The following is a 13,594-nucleotide window of genomic DNA, read 5'->3' as shown; positions in this document are numbered from 1 at the left end:
CAAGGCTATAACCTTATTTCTCTGCGCTGAACCAGCAGCGAACTCTCCCACAGCAGCCATTGAATGGGGCTCGTAACTCCCTAACAACCAGAGACCCCAACTCAACCTTTTCCATCTCCCCCATTTCTTTTATGACGATTATTTTTATGCTCTCATCCTTCCCCTCAAACTCAACTCAACTCGTCGCGTCGTCTTGGCAGGCAGCTTTGACTCTGGTGATTGTCTCACGCCCTGGCAAAACTTTGCTGGCTGTTACCAAAAATTTTTGCGATTGCTTTGGTCCCATTCTCTGTCTTCCCTCATCATACCCCTCAGCACCCCTTCGCTTAGTCAGCTACCCTTGCTCTGCTTTTGGCTCATACTTTGCTCCCCCCGCAACATTTTCCAAGCTTAGCGCAATGGAAAAGGATTTTTGGTCTTTTATTGCACGTCAGACGTTAGTCCGCTCACAGGACTTCAGCCTGGGGTGACTCCTGCCACGACTCCTCGTCGACTCTTTGGACTCCTTCGACTGGAGCTGCTGTTCCTGTCCCGTTGCCTTGGCCATTATGCTGCAGCAGCAAGAAAAAATTTAACGTTTATTGCTTGCGCCAATGAGCTAGTCCTTCCCCTGCCTTGCTGCTGCTCCTCTTCTGAGTCTCCTGCGCAGTCCTTTCAACATTTGTCGGGCGCCAAGTTGTGTCCACCCCCTCTTCGTGCTTTTGCTTTTGGGGTTTTCTTTGGCTGCCCTTTCGTCCTGAGCAGCGCCATCTTGTTGTTTTGCTGAAATGCGAAGGACATTTGATGTAATGATGCCTGGAGGCAGCCAGCGCTGTCTAAGTATGTGTTTGTATGTGTGTATGTGTGTGTGTGGCCAACGGGGGTCCTTCGTAGTGAAGCCTGTGTGCTCGCCTTCGTTCTTCTTTTGCGAAAAAGGCACTGTGGGGGCAGCATCCTTCGCCTTCGCCATCGCCTTCGTCTTTGCCGCCTGCGCCTTTTGTTTGAGTTCACTTAAGTTCAACGCTTGGGTCTTGGGTCCTGAGTCCTTCTAGTTTGTGCTCTACGCCTTGCCTTTTTGCAAACTTTTGCTCCTGCTTCTACTGCTACTGCTGCTGCTGCTGCTGCTGCTTTCATTATCCTTTTTGGCGTATCCTTGGCAGCAACTGACTCATGTGGGCGTCTTGAGCAGTCAACGAAAAAAAGAGGAGAAAGCCAAAAAGAAACGTGCAAAAAAAAAGAAAGAAATAAGATGAATTACTTCTTTTGGCTGCCGCGCCAGTGACCAACACCCCTCCCCTGGATTCTTCCCCTGCTCAATGCTTGTCATGACTATGGCTTGACTAGTCCTAGTCCAGCAGGACAACCCTCGATGCCAGCTGCCCTGGTCGGTCATCAATTTTCGTTCTGCGCGAGGGCAAAAGATGTCCGTTTCATTTGTGGCGCTAAGAGGTAAAAGGAGCTGACCAAATGGAGGCAGCAGGAAGGAAGGATGGGAGATGGGAGATGGTGAATGGGGGATGGTGGGGGGGAGTCATTGCTTGGCTGGGTTCCTAGCAACCGATGTGCGGTCCAGGGCATCAGCAGTCGCTAGGAGATTAGATTTGATGGGCTTTAGGTGCCGCCATTGCTGCAAACATGGCGCATGTGTCCTTCCCTCTTCTCTCCACTCGTCTCCCTCTGCATACACTTTCTACTCCTTCTCCTCTCCTTTTGCTGAGAGAACTATGTCTTACAATATTATGTCCGAATGCTTTTTGCGCCACTGTAACTCCAGCTCCCACTAAAACTTTTCGCCAAACAAGCTGCATCCTGTTTTAGCTTCAGCTTATGTGTTGCCAGTCTGACTGTCTGTCTGTCTGACTTTTTGTCTGTCGGTCTGTATCTGCTTGTATCATGGTCTGTCTTTTCCGCAGTTCGTGGCTCGAATCGTCCGTCTGTCTGCTCTATCCTCGCCTGTCTTGTTCTTGGTCCTGCCGTCTTCTTCTGTCGCTCTGTATCTCTGTTTGCCTTGACCAACTTGTGACATTATCACAGAGCATGATAAGCTGCAACTCGCTCACACACTCGAGTGATCAGTAATTAGAAAGCTCTCAACGAAAAATGTGCGCTTGATTTCATTCACAATAGTTTTAGTCGCTTTCAAATGATTTTAAAAATCCAATTTCATTTATTTGCTTCAATCAATTTTAATCAAGCCAAAACACAAGCTGTGGCCCCCCAAAATACCAAGGCAAAAGACGATGTCATGCATTCACACACACACATACCCACAAACACACACACACTCGACTGTCGCAACTCACACTCTTGGGTGGAGGGGGGTGGGGTGGTTTTATCTTCGGGTTATTACCGCTGAGTGTTGCCACACAAAATAATGCATTAAAGACGACAACGAAGAGAACAGAGCATCAACAGCTGTGTCGACAGAGCAGAGACAGGAACGTGGGCGAGGGCAAGTACTAGACTGTCAAGGGTTGGGGGAGGGGAGGGTAGCAACCCCCAGTGCACACGCATTTGAAAGGCGAGACAAACTCAGCACACTTCACTTCCCAGTCGCCTGTCGCTTGTCTTTGGTTGCAGTCAACCTGCTGTGCTTACAAAGTGCATTTCAAACCCCTCAACCCCCTCCCCCCGAAATGTCGAGCTGCCCTCAGCCCGCTTTACCACATTGAATGCATTTTACTTGGGCTTGCCCCATCGAAATTTATGATGCTTGCAATGGCAAAATCGAAATGCAAAAGTGTGAGTTTTCTTGGGCCTTTGACCAATACCAGGCTGGCTATATATATTTGCAAATATATGCACACACACACACATAGCAATAAATAGGTATATGCCATACATAAAAGGCACCCTCTAGTGCAAGCACAACAAAAATGCATTGCATACTTACAGGCGTCGCCTGCTGAAGCATCTTAAAATTTAATGAAAATCTGCAGCTTTCGCACACACACACACACACACACGCACACACTCAGCATAGATTGCTCATTGTCTGAGTGTGGCCAAAAATCTATATACCTACAAGTATATGCACTACAGTTGCTGCTGCTGCTGCTGCTGTTGTTGTTTTTTTGTGCTTGTCAGAGCCTGCAATAATAAGTTTTCTATGCACTTAATGTCAAGTAAACAGAGACCAACTGCCCGCTCTCCAGGCACTTGAGGTGCAAGTCAAGCTGCTCGGCAGCTCAGTTCGGCATTGCAAGATGCTTGGCCCGAGCATTTTCCACAGACTTTTGCATAGTTTTGCACTCGCCTACCGAACAAAGCACACGCACACATATCGCTCATACGCACAGTTGGCTGGGCTTTGTGTCTTCCTTTCCTTTCCCTTCATGTCGCTGCAACTGCAACTGCAACGGCAAGTGCAACTGCATCGACTTCTTGTGCAATTTCTTAAGATTTGAGGTAGCCACTTGCTGCACTGCTCTAACGTTGTGTTCACTTCTCGCTCGCACCTGTTGCCAGTGCTCATTTCAATGTCTTTTGACTCTAAAATTTGTTGCTGCTGCATTTTCTTAAAATTTTGTGCAAATATCTGAGTAATTGCCGAGCCTATGTGCACAGCATTTAATTTTCTCTCTCTCTCAACTTCTTTATATGTGTGTGTGTGTGTGTGTGTGTGTGTATATAACCCACTCCAAGTGTATGTGTATATATGTATGTATGTATATATTATATTTTCTGCTCGAAGATATTTTGCAATCTTCATGCTGGGCCTTTTGTCAACCCGCCAGAGACTTACATGAATAACTAAAATTTTAATATATGTTTATTAAAGTACACTTTGCTTCTACTAAGTAGTCGTCCCCCCTCATCCCCTGACATCTTTTCGGACTAATTGTGCAACTTTTGATTGGTCATTGATTGTATACTTTTGCCAGGCACTGTTCGCAGCATTAAAATTGCAGCACTAAAAAGGAGTGGAGACGACCCCCGCACTCAGCTCCTACTTAAGTATGCACATTCGACGTCTACATATCAGCAAATAAGCAGCTACTAATATGATAAATGTACATAGAGTGTTGAGGGCAACACTCTCTCTCGGCTGTAGTCGTATCAACACACAATTATTAAATAAGAAAATTGTGCAGAAGAATGATTGGGAATGTCTTGGCAGTTGGGGTGGAAAAATAAAAGGCATTATCAGCTTAGGCTCGCATCGAGTTCAATGTACTTTGCAGTCGGCTTAACTGCTTGATTAGTAGCAAACTAGGAAGGGAAAAATGGTTTCAATTTATATATTAATTTTATTAATAAATCAACAGTGCATTAGAGCTGCAGCTAATATCATTTATAAATGTATACTTTCGAATTTATAGTTTCTTTCCTTCAAATCTTGAAAAACTATAGATTTATTTATTATTTTTATTATTGCATTGCATTGATAACTTTACATATAAATTCTTATTCTTTATTATGCACTCCTCAATCTGTCAACCAAATTAATAAGTGACAAATGTTAACTAGCAAGTTTATAATAATTTTCAAACATTTCCTAGAAAGAATGTTTGAGTTCGTTAGTTTTTTCAATATCTGTAATTTCTTTTACGTATTTAATTGTTTTTTGGTATTTCAAATAACAATTTTTAATGGAACATTTTTTTGTATTTAAATAATTTCAGAACTGTGATGGATTATTCTTAATTTTAATATAGAATAAAAAATGATTGGCTTCAGGTCACTTATGATTTATTGGACACTCCTAATACTTGATGATAAACCACACCCATGGCTGTCGGCTATAGCTGATTAACCCAATATGCATATCTATATACCCAATACGCATAGGCTTACATATAGTATATGAGGGGGGCTGATTTAATATATAGTACCTATGCTGGTCGCATTTTCTGGTTGCTTCTTGCTTAACCTACCTCAACAAACTCGCAGCGTCGCTGAAGCGCAAAACAAACAAATGCAACCAATAGGAATAGAGGCGAGCTATGAGCTATCATGCCATAGCTATAACCATAACCGACTTTCCTCCCACTCCCACTCCCACTCCCGCCATCCCATCGCGATGCTAAACCCCTTTTGGAAGCCCCTTCTATAGTTTAGGGCAATGCTCAAACCGTAAAGCGTTGCCAATTTTTGGTGCACGCGTCAAAGCAGAAAAAACATTGGGCACAATAAAAGTTCTGTAGGCGCATTGTTGGCCAAAGAGGATTGTGGATGGGGGGGGGGGGATGGTGGATGGTGGATGGTTGGGGGGTAATAGGTGCTGAGGGACCTTAGGGTTGTGTGTGCGGGGGGTCTTTTGACTTTTTTCTATGGGCTTTTTGGTGGGTGCAAAATATTTCGATCAGGCGTAAAATGTGCGCAAAATTCAACAGCATTTTTTGTGCCAACGACAACAATACAGTCGAGTGTGTGTCTGTGTGTGTCATGTACATGCGTGTGTGTTATACTTTATTATTTATTATAAACACAAACCCACACACACACACACATCGACTTGTTATAGTTGTCGCTGCATTTGGTCAAGCGCAAAAAATAGACAAAATGCAAGCGGAAAAAAAAGAAACGAACGAAAAATAAATTCAAATAAAATGTTCTATATACAAAAGTGCACTCTATGGTTATAGAAGTGCATGTATGCGTGTGTGAGAGAGAGCATATATGCCGTTGCAGTTGTGTGTGTGTTTTTGTGCTATTTAGTTTGCTGTTAAGCTGCATTGCCTGCCCGGCCAGCTATAGACCAGGGCTGAAAGTATTGAATTCAAAATTTCGTTTCAAACGGAATTTCAATTATTTTCCAATGAACTGCAAAGTTGCTTCAAGCTTTTCCAACTAAATTAACTGCAATGCGCAGTCTATTTAATGCTCGACTTTCAATTTGATTTATTTGCACAATTAAACAATCAAAATGTAAATGAATTCGCAATACTTAGCTTCAACTGCGTTGACTATAAAAATGATTTTTTTCGCCATGCCTGGTTTGCCATTTGGCACCAAACATGCACTCCTCCACCTCCTTGGCCACCCCTCTCCACCACCCTTTCTCCCTTCGCTCTTTATGCTCATACCATTTAAGCTTAAGTGGCAGATTTTTAATTGAATTGGCTGCAGTTGCAGTTGGAGTTGCAGTTGGAGTTTCTGTTGCTGTTGCTGTTGCTGCACTTCCTGCTGCATTTTGAGGGCAGCCTGCCGGCGTTGACCCTTGATTCCCTCAACCCCCTTTGGTTTGGATTTGTCGCATTTTGTAACTACTTTTTTTTTCATTTGTTGCCCACATTACTAACCATTTGTTTTTGCATTAGTTTTGCCAGCTTGCAAGATGAAAAAACGTGCACGTAAAACACAAAAACAAATCGTCTGACATTTTGTACATGTTCCGTGTTTTATATACCCCTATATATAGGCATATTTTGAGGAGTTGGGGCTCCACTCCTCCCACACTCTGTAGAAGCTAGTTGAGGTATAGGAGGTGTGCGTGTGTGAGTGTGTGTGTACCATGCTGACATTTTCAAAATAGAGGCGACTGCGCATTTTACGCTTTTTTTTATATTGTTTTTTCTTTTTTCGTGCATGTTTCATATGGACTGCGCATTTTTGCAATTTATATAAATATTTTATACATTATTTATTTTACATATAATATTTTTTGCCTACTGCTACTGCAGTTTTTTGCTTAATTTTCATGCGCTTTATAAATATTGCATTAATTTCGATTTTACTCCACGTTTTGCGTATTCCCATTTTTATGCATTTTTGATTAAATAGTTTTTGGATTTCCTACAACTAATTTCGTTGCCATTATTTTATTTTATTTTCTTGTTTTTACCTTTGATCATTTGAAATCTCTTCAATTTATGTTCATAACCAATTTTTCAAAAGATTTATAGAGTTTATGTTGCAACTGTTGACCGCGTGTCTATTATTCTACAACTGGTTTTTAATTTTCAATCTGAGCACGAACATTCAATCGTCATAGTATTACGAATGGGTTAATGGATACTCAAGAATTCATTATTGAAAATTTTATGTCTACTTTTATAATCATTAATATATTTTGGAACTCTGAATTTGTCCAGCTTTTTAATTGTAAGAGAGAAGGGTGTAAAGCCAGCTCAATTAAATTAGCAATCAACTTGAGTCTAACAAGAATATCAGAAAATCAAACAAGTAAAAAACTAAAGCCGAGTGTATTCGATAGTGAGGTAGCCGTTACCTATGTTGAATAAATCCAAAACAGTTTGGTATTAATCGCAAAATACACCAAATAATATACAAAAATACTAAAATATACCGAAGGCCATATTTGGCATATCGATGAGTTATACCATAGATGTCAAAATATATATCAGATTCTCAGCCACATCATCTAATACTCTATTTAGACAAAGTGAATCTGTTTCAATGATGCAGTTCTATATGCAAGTGCTTACATCAAAATAGCATTACGAGAACTGATGTTTAGGGGTGAAACGTTAACAAACTCAGGCAGAAAAAAGAAGAATATCAAATGAAATAGCAACAAATCATCCAAAAAGTAGCACAAAAATTTAATAATATATAAATTTTTTATATTATTCATCAATTGATTCTACTTTATTCCGATTTACATCATAAAAAACAACTCTTTCTGCATCGCTCGTATTTCTATACAAAGTGTCCAAAATGATCGCTTTGGCGGTTTTGTTTAAACATTTTTTTCTTTCATTTTTTCGAATTTGATATTTATTTCTTTTAGAATTGGAAATTTAATTTTAAGGCGCCAAAAAGCCAGCTGATTTTTAACAATATAGTACTTTTTGCGATAAATATACCAATATACCACGTTTCAGAATCATTGCTGCACGATCAATGACGCAACTCCTTTAGCCGATACTCTATTAAAGACAACTGCTTATAGAGTGATGTGGCTGAAGGCTGTAGTTAACGGAAATTTCTATGATGCAGCTCAGTCTAAACAGCATATAAGACCCAATTGCAGTTGGCATTATTTTCATTACTTTAATTCTTATTCGATCGCAACCAAATCAAAATTTAAATTTAAATTTTTTCGATTTATGGGTGGAAGTCGGCGTGGCAAAAATGTAAAACAAACATTAGAAGAGCAGTCGAAAAAAATTAGAGCTCTATCTCCTATTGTCTCTGAGATCTAGGTCCTTATAAACATATGAACAGACGGACATGGCAATATCAAATATATACAAGTATATACATTATAGGGTCGGAGAAGTCTCGTTCTGGAGACTTTCATGGAGTCCAAAGTTATAATACCCTTCTACACTATGGGTAGCGGGTATAAAAAGTTTGTTAGTTAAGCAAAATTGACATTTAATCTATTAAGAATCCCAAAACAACTACAAACGTAGCTGGGCACACAAATGGCTAGAAATAAGTAACCTACCGTAAAAACTTAAAACAAAAAACAACAGAAAAGCCAAGACTTTGCGCAATGAACACTGCTCAAGGACAATATCGTATTTATATGAGACAAACATGCATATATACATAATTAGCTGATAATTGTTGACTGAATTTGAGCTTAGAACACGTGCGAGTCGAAGCAATTGGTGAGCCAAGTGATAAATCCATCATATTATCTTAACAAATCAATTGACAATCAACAATCGACCATTAACCACTGAGCATATTCATTAACCTAATTATCGTAGAACGGCATTTGGACTGAACATCGACAGGATGCGAATATATTAATGCAATCAACTGATTTCTAACCTGAACAATGTGCATTTCACTCACTCACTCATTCATTTCACCCCCAGAGCGAAAGCCAAAGTCAAGACCAAGATACGAAAAGCAGCGAGCTTTAATTATATATTAGCCAATTGGCCTCGTTAGCTCAAACACTTTGACTTCCAAGCAGGCCAACAGACAGCAAATATGTATATGTATATTTATGCTTGTATGTGGACATATCTAATGTATGTATATTATTATTTGAAACTCGGCTAACTAAGTTGAAAATGCAGCGACCGCGTCAATTTGGCTGGCAAGTTGAAGTTGAGGTCGAGACACATCGTCATCGTCATCGTCAGCGCCTTCGTCATAATCGTCATTGTGCTTGGGCACGTGTTGAATGCCTCGTCGAGATGCTGACGGCATGACAAACACCCTGATAGCCATAATAACTATAATAATCAACAGCTACGCTATGTGGCCTAAAGGCAAGACAAAGAGAGACAGAGAGAGAGAGAGATATAGAGAAAGAGAAGGTGGGTCACCATGTTAGCCACAAATGCTAAACAATGGCGCGTTATCCCCTGCCTGATTTTGGGGGCTTAAATTGAAGGCGACAGTTGGCGCTGAGCTCGTGATGAGCTGGCAATTTGAGGCCAACACTGTGTTGACATATTGAACCGAAAAGACGATTCTGGCAGCATTAGCTGCCAAAGCTCTTTGGACTAACTTCAAGTCAATTGATTTGCGCTTTTTTAACCGTTCCTTGCTCTTCATTCTCTTCGTTTCCCACAAAACATAACAAAGCACTTCCCTTCTAATTTTGGTAGCTGAACTATGAAACAGTTCTCCATCCGTATTCTTATCCTTTTTTGCTATGCCGTACCTATTTTGGTCGGTTTAGCGTAACGAAGAAAAAACCAAGGGAAATCACAAAACCAGGAGCAGCCAAAAAAACGCTACAGACAATCATCGAATAACTGACAGTCTAATCGTCGCTTTTCAAGTATCTTCCGTTTCTCAGTTCTATTTTAAATTGCGTCTCCTTTCCTTTGCTTCTCTGCATTTTATTGCTACTAGGGTATTTTGGGGACTAAGGAACTTTTTGAAAATCGAATTTGAGGACTAAGAAACCTTTTAAAAATCAAATATTATATCTTCTACGGGAATGTAATATTGTAGACATTTTTAATTAAATATTTAAAAAAATTGTAATCAAATTTTGACTAATAATACATCTATTACAATTCTTTAATATGGTTTGTATCTGATATATTATTTCACAGCTATTGATAAGTTCATAATAATGAACAAAAATGAAAATAGTAAGAAATCTCTCAAAATTTAAAAATAATATCTAAATTATAAATCACTTCAAAGCATCTTAAATTAGTTTATTTCGTAAATGGAGTTATCTTATAAAGTGCAATCGGGACTCTTCAAAACTATTTCTAAAACAAGTAAGTTACAGTCGAGTGTGCTCGACTGTGAGATTCCCGCTACTCATTTAAATAAAAGTTAAATATTGCGGTATTTTTTTTTTCAAATTATACCAAAATATAAATATACTAAAAATATACCAAACGGTATATTTGTTATATCGATATAGTACCACTTTCAAAATATACCATAGGCGGCATAATATACCAGATATACCAGCAACTATTACGCTTGTTATTTAATTTTTTTGATTTGCCGGAGCGGAAGTGGGCGTGGCAAAATTTGATCTGCGTGCAAACACAGTCGAAAAAATGTTTAGCTCTATCTCTTATAGTCTCTGAGATCTAGGTGTTCATACGGACAGACGGACAGACGAACGGGCATAGCTAGATCGTCTGTTGATGCTGATCAAGAATATATATACTTTATAGGGTCGGAGATGCCTCCTTCTACCATACATTTCCTGGCGGCACAAAGTTATAATACCCTTCTACTCTATGGGTAGCGGGTATAATGAGGGGACAACAAATTTTAATTTTAAAATGGTAAACTTTTAGTACAAAGTACGTATCAAAATCATTTTAAAATCACCCTCAATCCACACATTATTTTAAGGAAAATATATAATATAAAAATTGCTTAATGAGTTTATATCAAATTCAAAAGATATAAAATAATATAAACCGGTCCTGTTTTGACATCATAGTGGTGTAGATATCGCATTCTGTGCTTGCATAAATCTAAATTCTAAAGACAATAACCTGAGCGCAAATCAACTGCTAACAGAATGAAGACGACGTTTTGACCGTCGTCGACAGCCGCCACCCCAGACAATCTCAACCCAAGAGCAACAATGATGACACACAAGGCCCATTCCTCACCCCCGTGGAGCGCAGCTCTACCTCTCGGTGATGCGTTCTCACTATTGTTTGTCGGACGGGAAAAAAGAGAAAGAAATGAAAGGAAAATCGAGTCGAGTTTTATGATCAGGAATGGACGTTGCGCTGAAGACAAACCTCAAAAATGTTGAAACAGCGACGGCTTTGACGATGGGGAAGGGAACAGCTCCCTGCTCAATAAACACGCACCGTCAGGCAGAGCTCTTGCCAGCACCCCCTCCTGCCTCCTCTACTCCCCTCGCAGCCTTGCTAGCTAAACATTTCTTTTGGAAAAGGTAGTCATAGCCTAACGCTCTTGACCCTTTTTGCACTCAAACCAAGCAACGAAAAATGACTGAACCTTAGCCCACACTGAACACCCAACCCCTAATCCCATCCTAGCACCCGTCGACTTTTTTCTCTTTTATTCTTTTCAAAAACTTCACGCTGCCCAACCCACAAATTTGCCCACTTGCAACCCCCCACCCCGCACACAACCCGCACAGTTACGCAGCGCACACGGCAGACAAGCGACAACAACGTTGTCCACTTTCGCACCATCCCACCCCTACCATCCGCGCTTACACACACACACATACATACATACACAGTCATAGCACATGTATCCCCCCCACCCGGCCTCGGCTGTTGCCCCTGCCAACAGGAACAACAGCAACAACGTTGCGTTGCCGGCTCGTATATTTTTCTCATTTATTTTTCCAGCTCCCAACTCCGGTCTGGCAACTTCACCTCCACCCGCCACCAGCCATAACGAAACGCAACCCAACCCAAAGCGCCGCAAAGCATGCTTTATTTTTTGTGCGTTTTTCATATCCGAAACGCCGACGAGCCCCGAACTCATACTCCATCCCATCCGACCGACAAATGTCCCCGAATGCCGCGCGCCCGACCGAACTGGCTGACGAACCAACCAACCGGCCTTTTTTTTCACCATGCCGGCGAAAGACAAAAGCAACAACAACAGCAGCTCCATCAGCAACCCCTCCCTCCCCATGACCCAAACTGCGCTCGGCCTCTGGTGCCGCTCTCAGTCACATTGTTGTTGTTGCATTTTTGTTGGCGACGCGCAAAAAAAGCAACAAAAATAATTGCCATTCCCCTCCCGCATACGCCATACCACACTCAACAAACTCACAGCTCACACCTCAACTCTCCCTCCACCCATTGCCACCCAAAAAACTCATGCTCTCTCTCGCACTCATCCCGCATTCCACATCCCGCACTCTCTGCCCAGTGTCTCCCTAACCATTCACAAAACTCGGCACTCAGCTGTTTGTCAACTCATCTGCCGTCGCCATCCGCTTTGGCTACGGCTGATTCAACTCTCCTTCCACGCACACTCCCCACACGCTCTACCCCTCGCTGTGCTCTACAAAGCATGCTTGCCGCGTTGGTTCGTTGACGCCGCCGTCGCTGTCGCCGTTATCGGCGTTTCTCTGTTTTTGTACTCATATCCCTCGACTCGACCATGGATGGTCGGTCGCCCATTGCCCATTGCACGTCGTTCGCCAAAGTTACTCGTCCCTCGACCCTCTTGTCCATCGTCCAAGCACATTGTGTTGCATACTTTTTGCCATTTGCCTTCCACACGCACGTTCCGCGTTCTCCATGTGCTTTTTGGCGGCGTCCCACATTCACATTGCCTTGCACACAGACGCGCATGTCACGCTCTCGCACTCACTCGTTTCTCTCCTTCTCACTCTCGCCAATGCAGTGGCATGCTAGCACAGGCTCTCTCTGCACTGTGTTCTCTCAGAGCATTGCTCTCTCTCGCTGCCGCAGTCGACGTCGCTGGCACTGTGGCGGTAGAAAACGCATTTGCCTGTCTCTGTTTTGGTCAGTCAGCAGTTGGCTTTCGTCGTGTTTGGTTCGCCTCTGGTGGAGCGCTCTAAACTCAGCATTAGAATCAAAATCAGAACAGAAAAACAAAAACAAATCAAATCTCAAAGAATTCCACATAACAACAACAACAACCGATTAGCCGATTTTGTGTGCCAAAAACTTGTTAGCTTGTTGCATTCGCCGCGAACAAAAAAAAACAGCTGCAAGAGAAACAAACAACCCAAATATCACAAAAACAAAACAAAGCAAAACAATTTCAAGTGTTGCACATCGAAGCGAAGCGAAACGCAAAGAAAAGCGTAGCAAAAGAAAACGCGCCAAAAATCATTTTGCATATTATTACACTCTCTCACTCTGTGTGCTTGTGTGTTGAATCAAATCAAGTTCTTAAGCCATCCAAAGTGAACAGTGTTTAGTGTCAAAGATCAACATAAGAAAAGTTGCCTCGATAGCAACTTTGATATCATCGAGTTTTGGCAACGACTGCGTCAATTTAATACTTTGGTTTTTGGCCAATTTCATTACCCGGAGCAGGCATTCAAAAAATTTGCCAAAATTCCGAAAAATCCGAGAAAAACACCAAAAACTTCGACACGTACCGCATCGGCAACCGGTGGCGGTGGCGGAGGTGCTGGCGGAGGTGCCACCACCAGCACAAAAATGGCATCTAAAAGAAAAGCCTCGGTGTTGCTGCACAAGGTGAGTGTCCTCTCAATCTTTTGATTTCGAAGCAACTCAACTTGCAACTGCTGTCAAATGCTCGATGTCCAATCAAAATTCCG

General features: G+C 41.6%; 1 protein-coding gene across 2 annotated transcripts in view; it reads left to right on the top strand.

The window, feature by feature from the left end:
* The window catches only part of LOC133840547 (uncharacterized), a 68,292-nt gene that overhangs the window by 25,342 nt on the left and 29,356 nt on the right, over nucleotides 1-13,594 (top strand). Inside the window, exon 1 of one of the 2 annotated variants that reach the window (XM_062272450.1) lies at nucleotides 12,824-13,511. The exons of the other annotated variant lie outside the window; for it this stretch is intronic. Coding sequence (XP_062128434.1) covers nucleotides 13,473-13,511 — 39 coding nt within the window. The 5' untranslated portion in view covers nucleotides 12,824-13,472. Of the gene's footprint in view, nucleotides 1-12,823; nucleotides 13,512-13,594 lie in introns of those variants that run through there. 2 annotated transcript variants of the gene reach the window in all.

Source organism: Drosophila sulfurigaster, chromosome 2L (assembly GCF_023558435.1).
Source record: "Drosophila sulfurigaster albostrigata strain 15112-1811.04 chromosome 2L, ASM2355843v2, whole genome shotgun sequence".
NCBI classification, from domain to species: domain Eukaryota; kingdom Metazoa; phylum Arthropoda; class Insecta; order Diptera; family Drosophilidae; genus Drosophila; species Drosophila sulfurigaster.
Note: the sequence above shows the minus strand (reverse complement) of the source record. Positions and strands in the feature narration are given on the sequence as shown.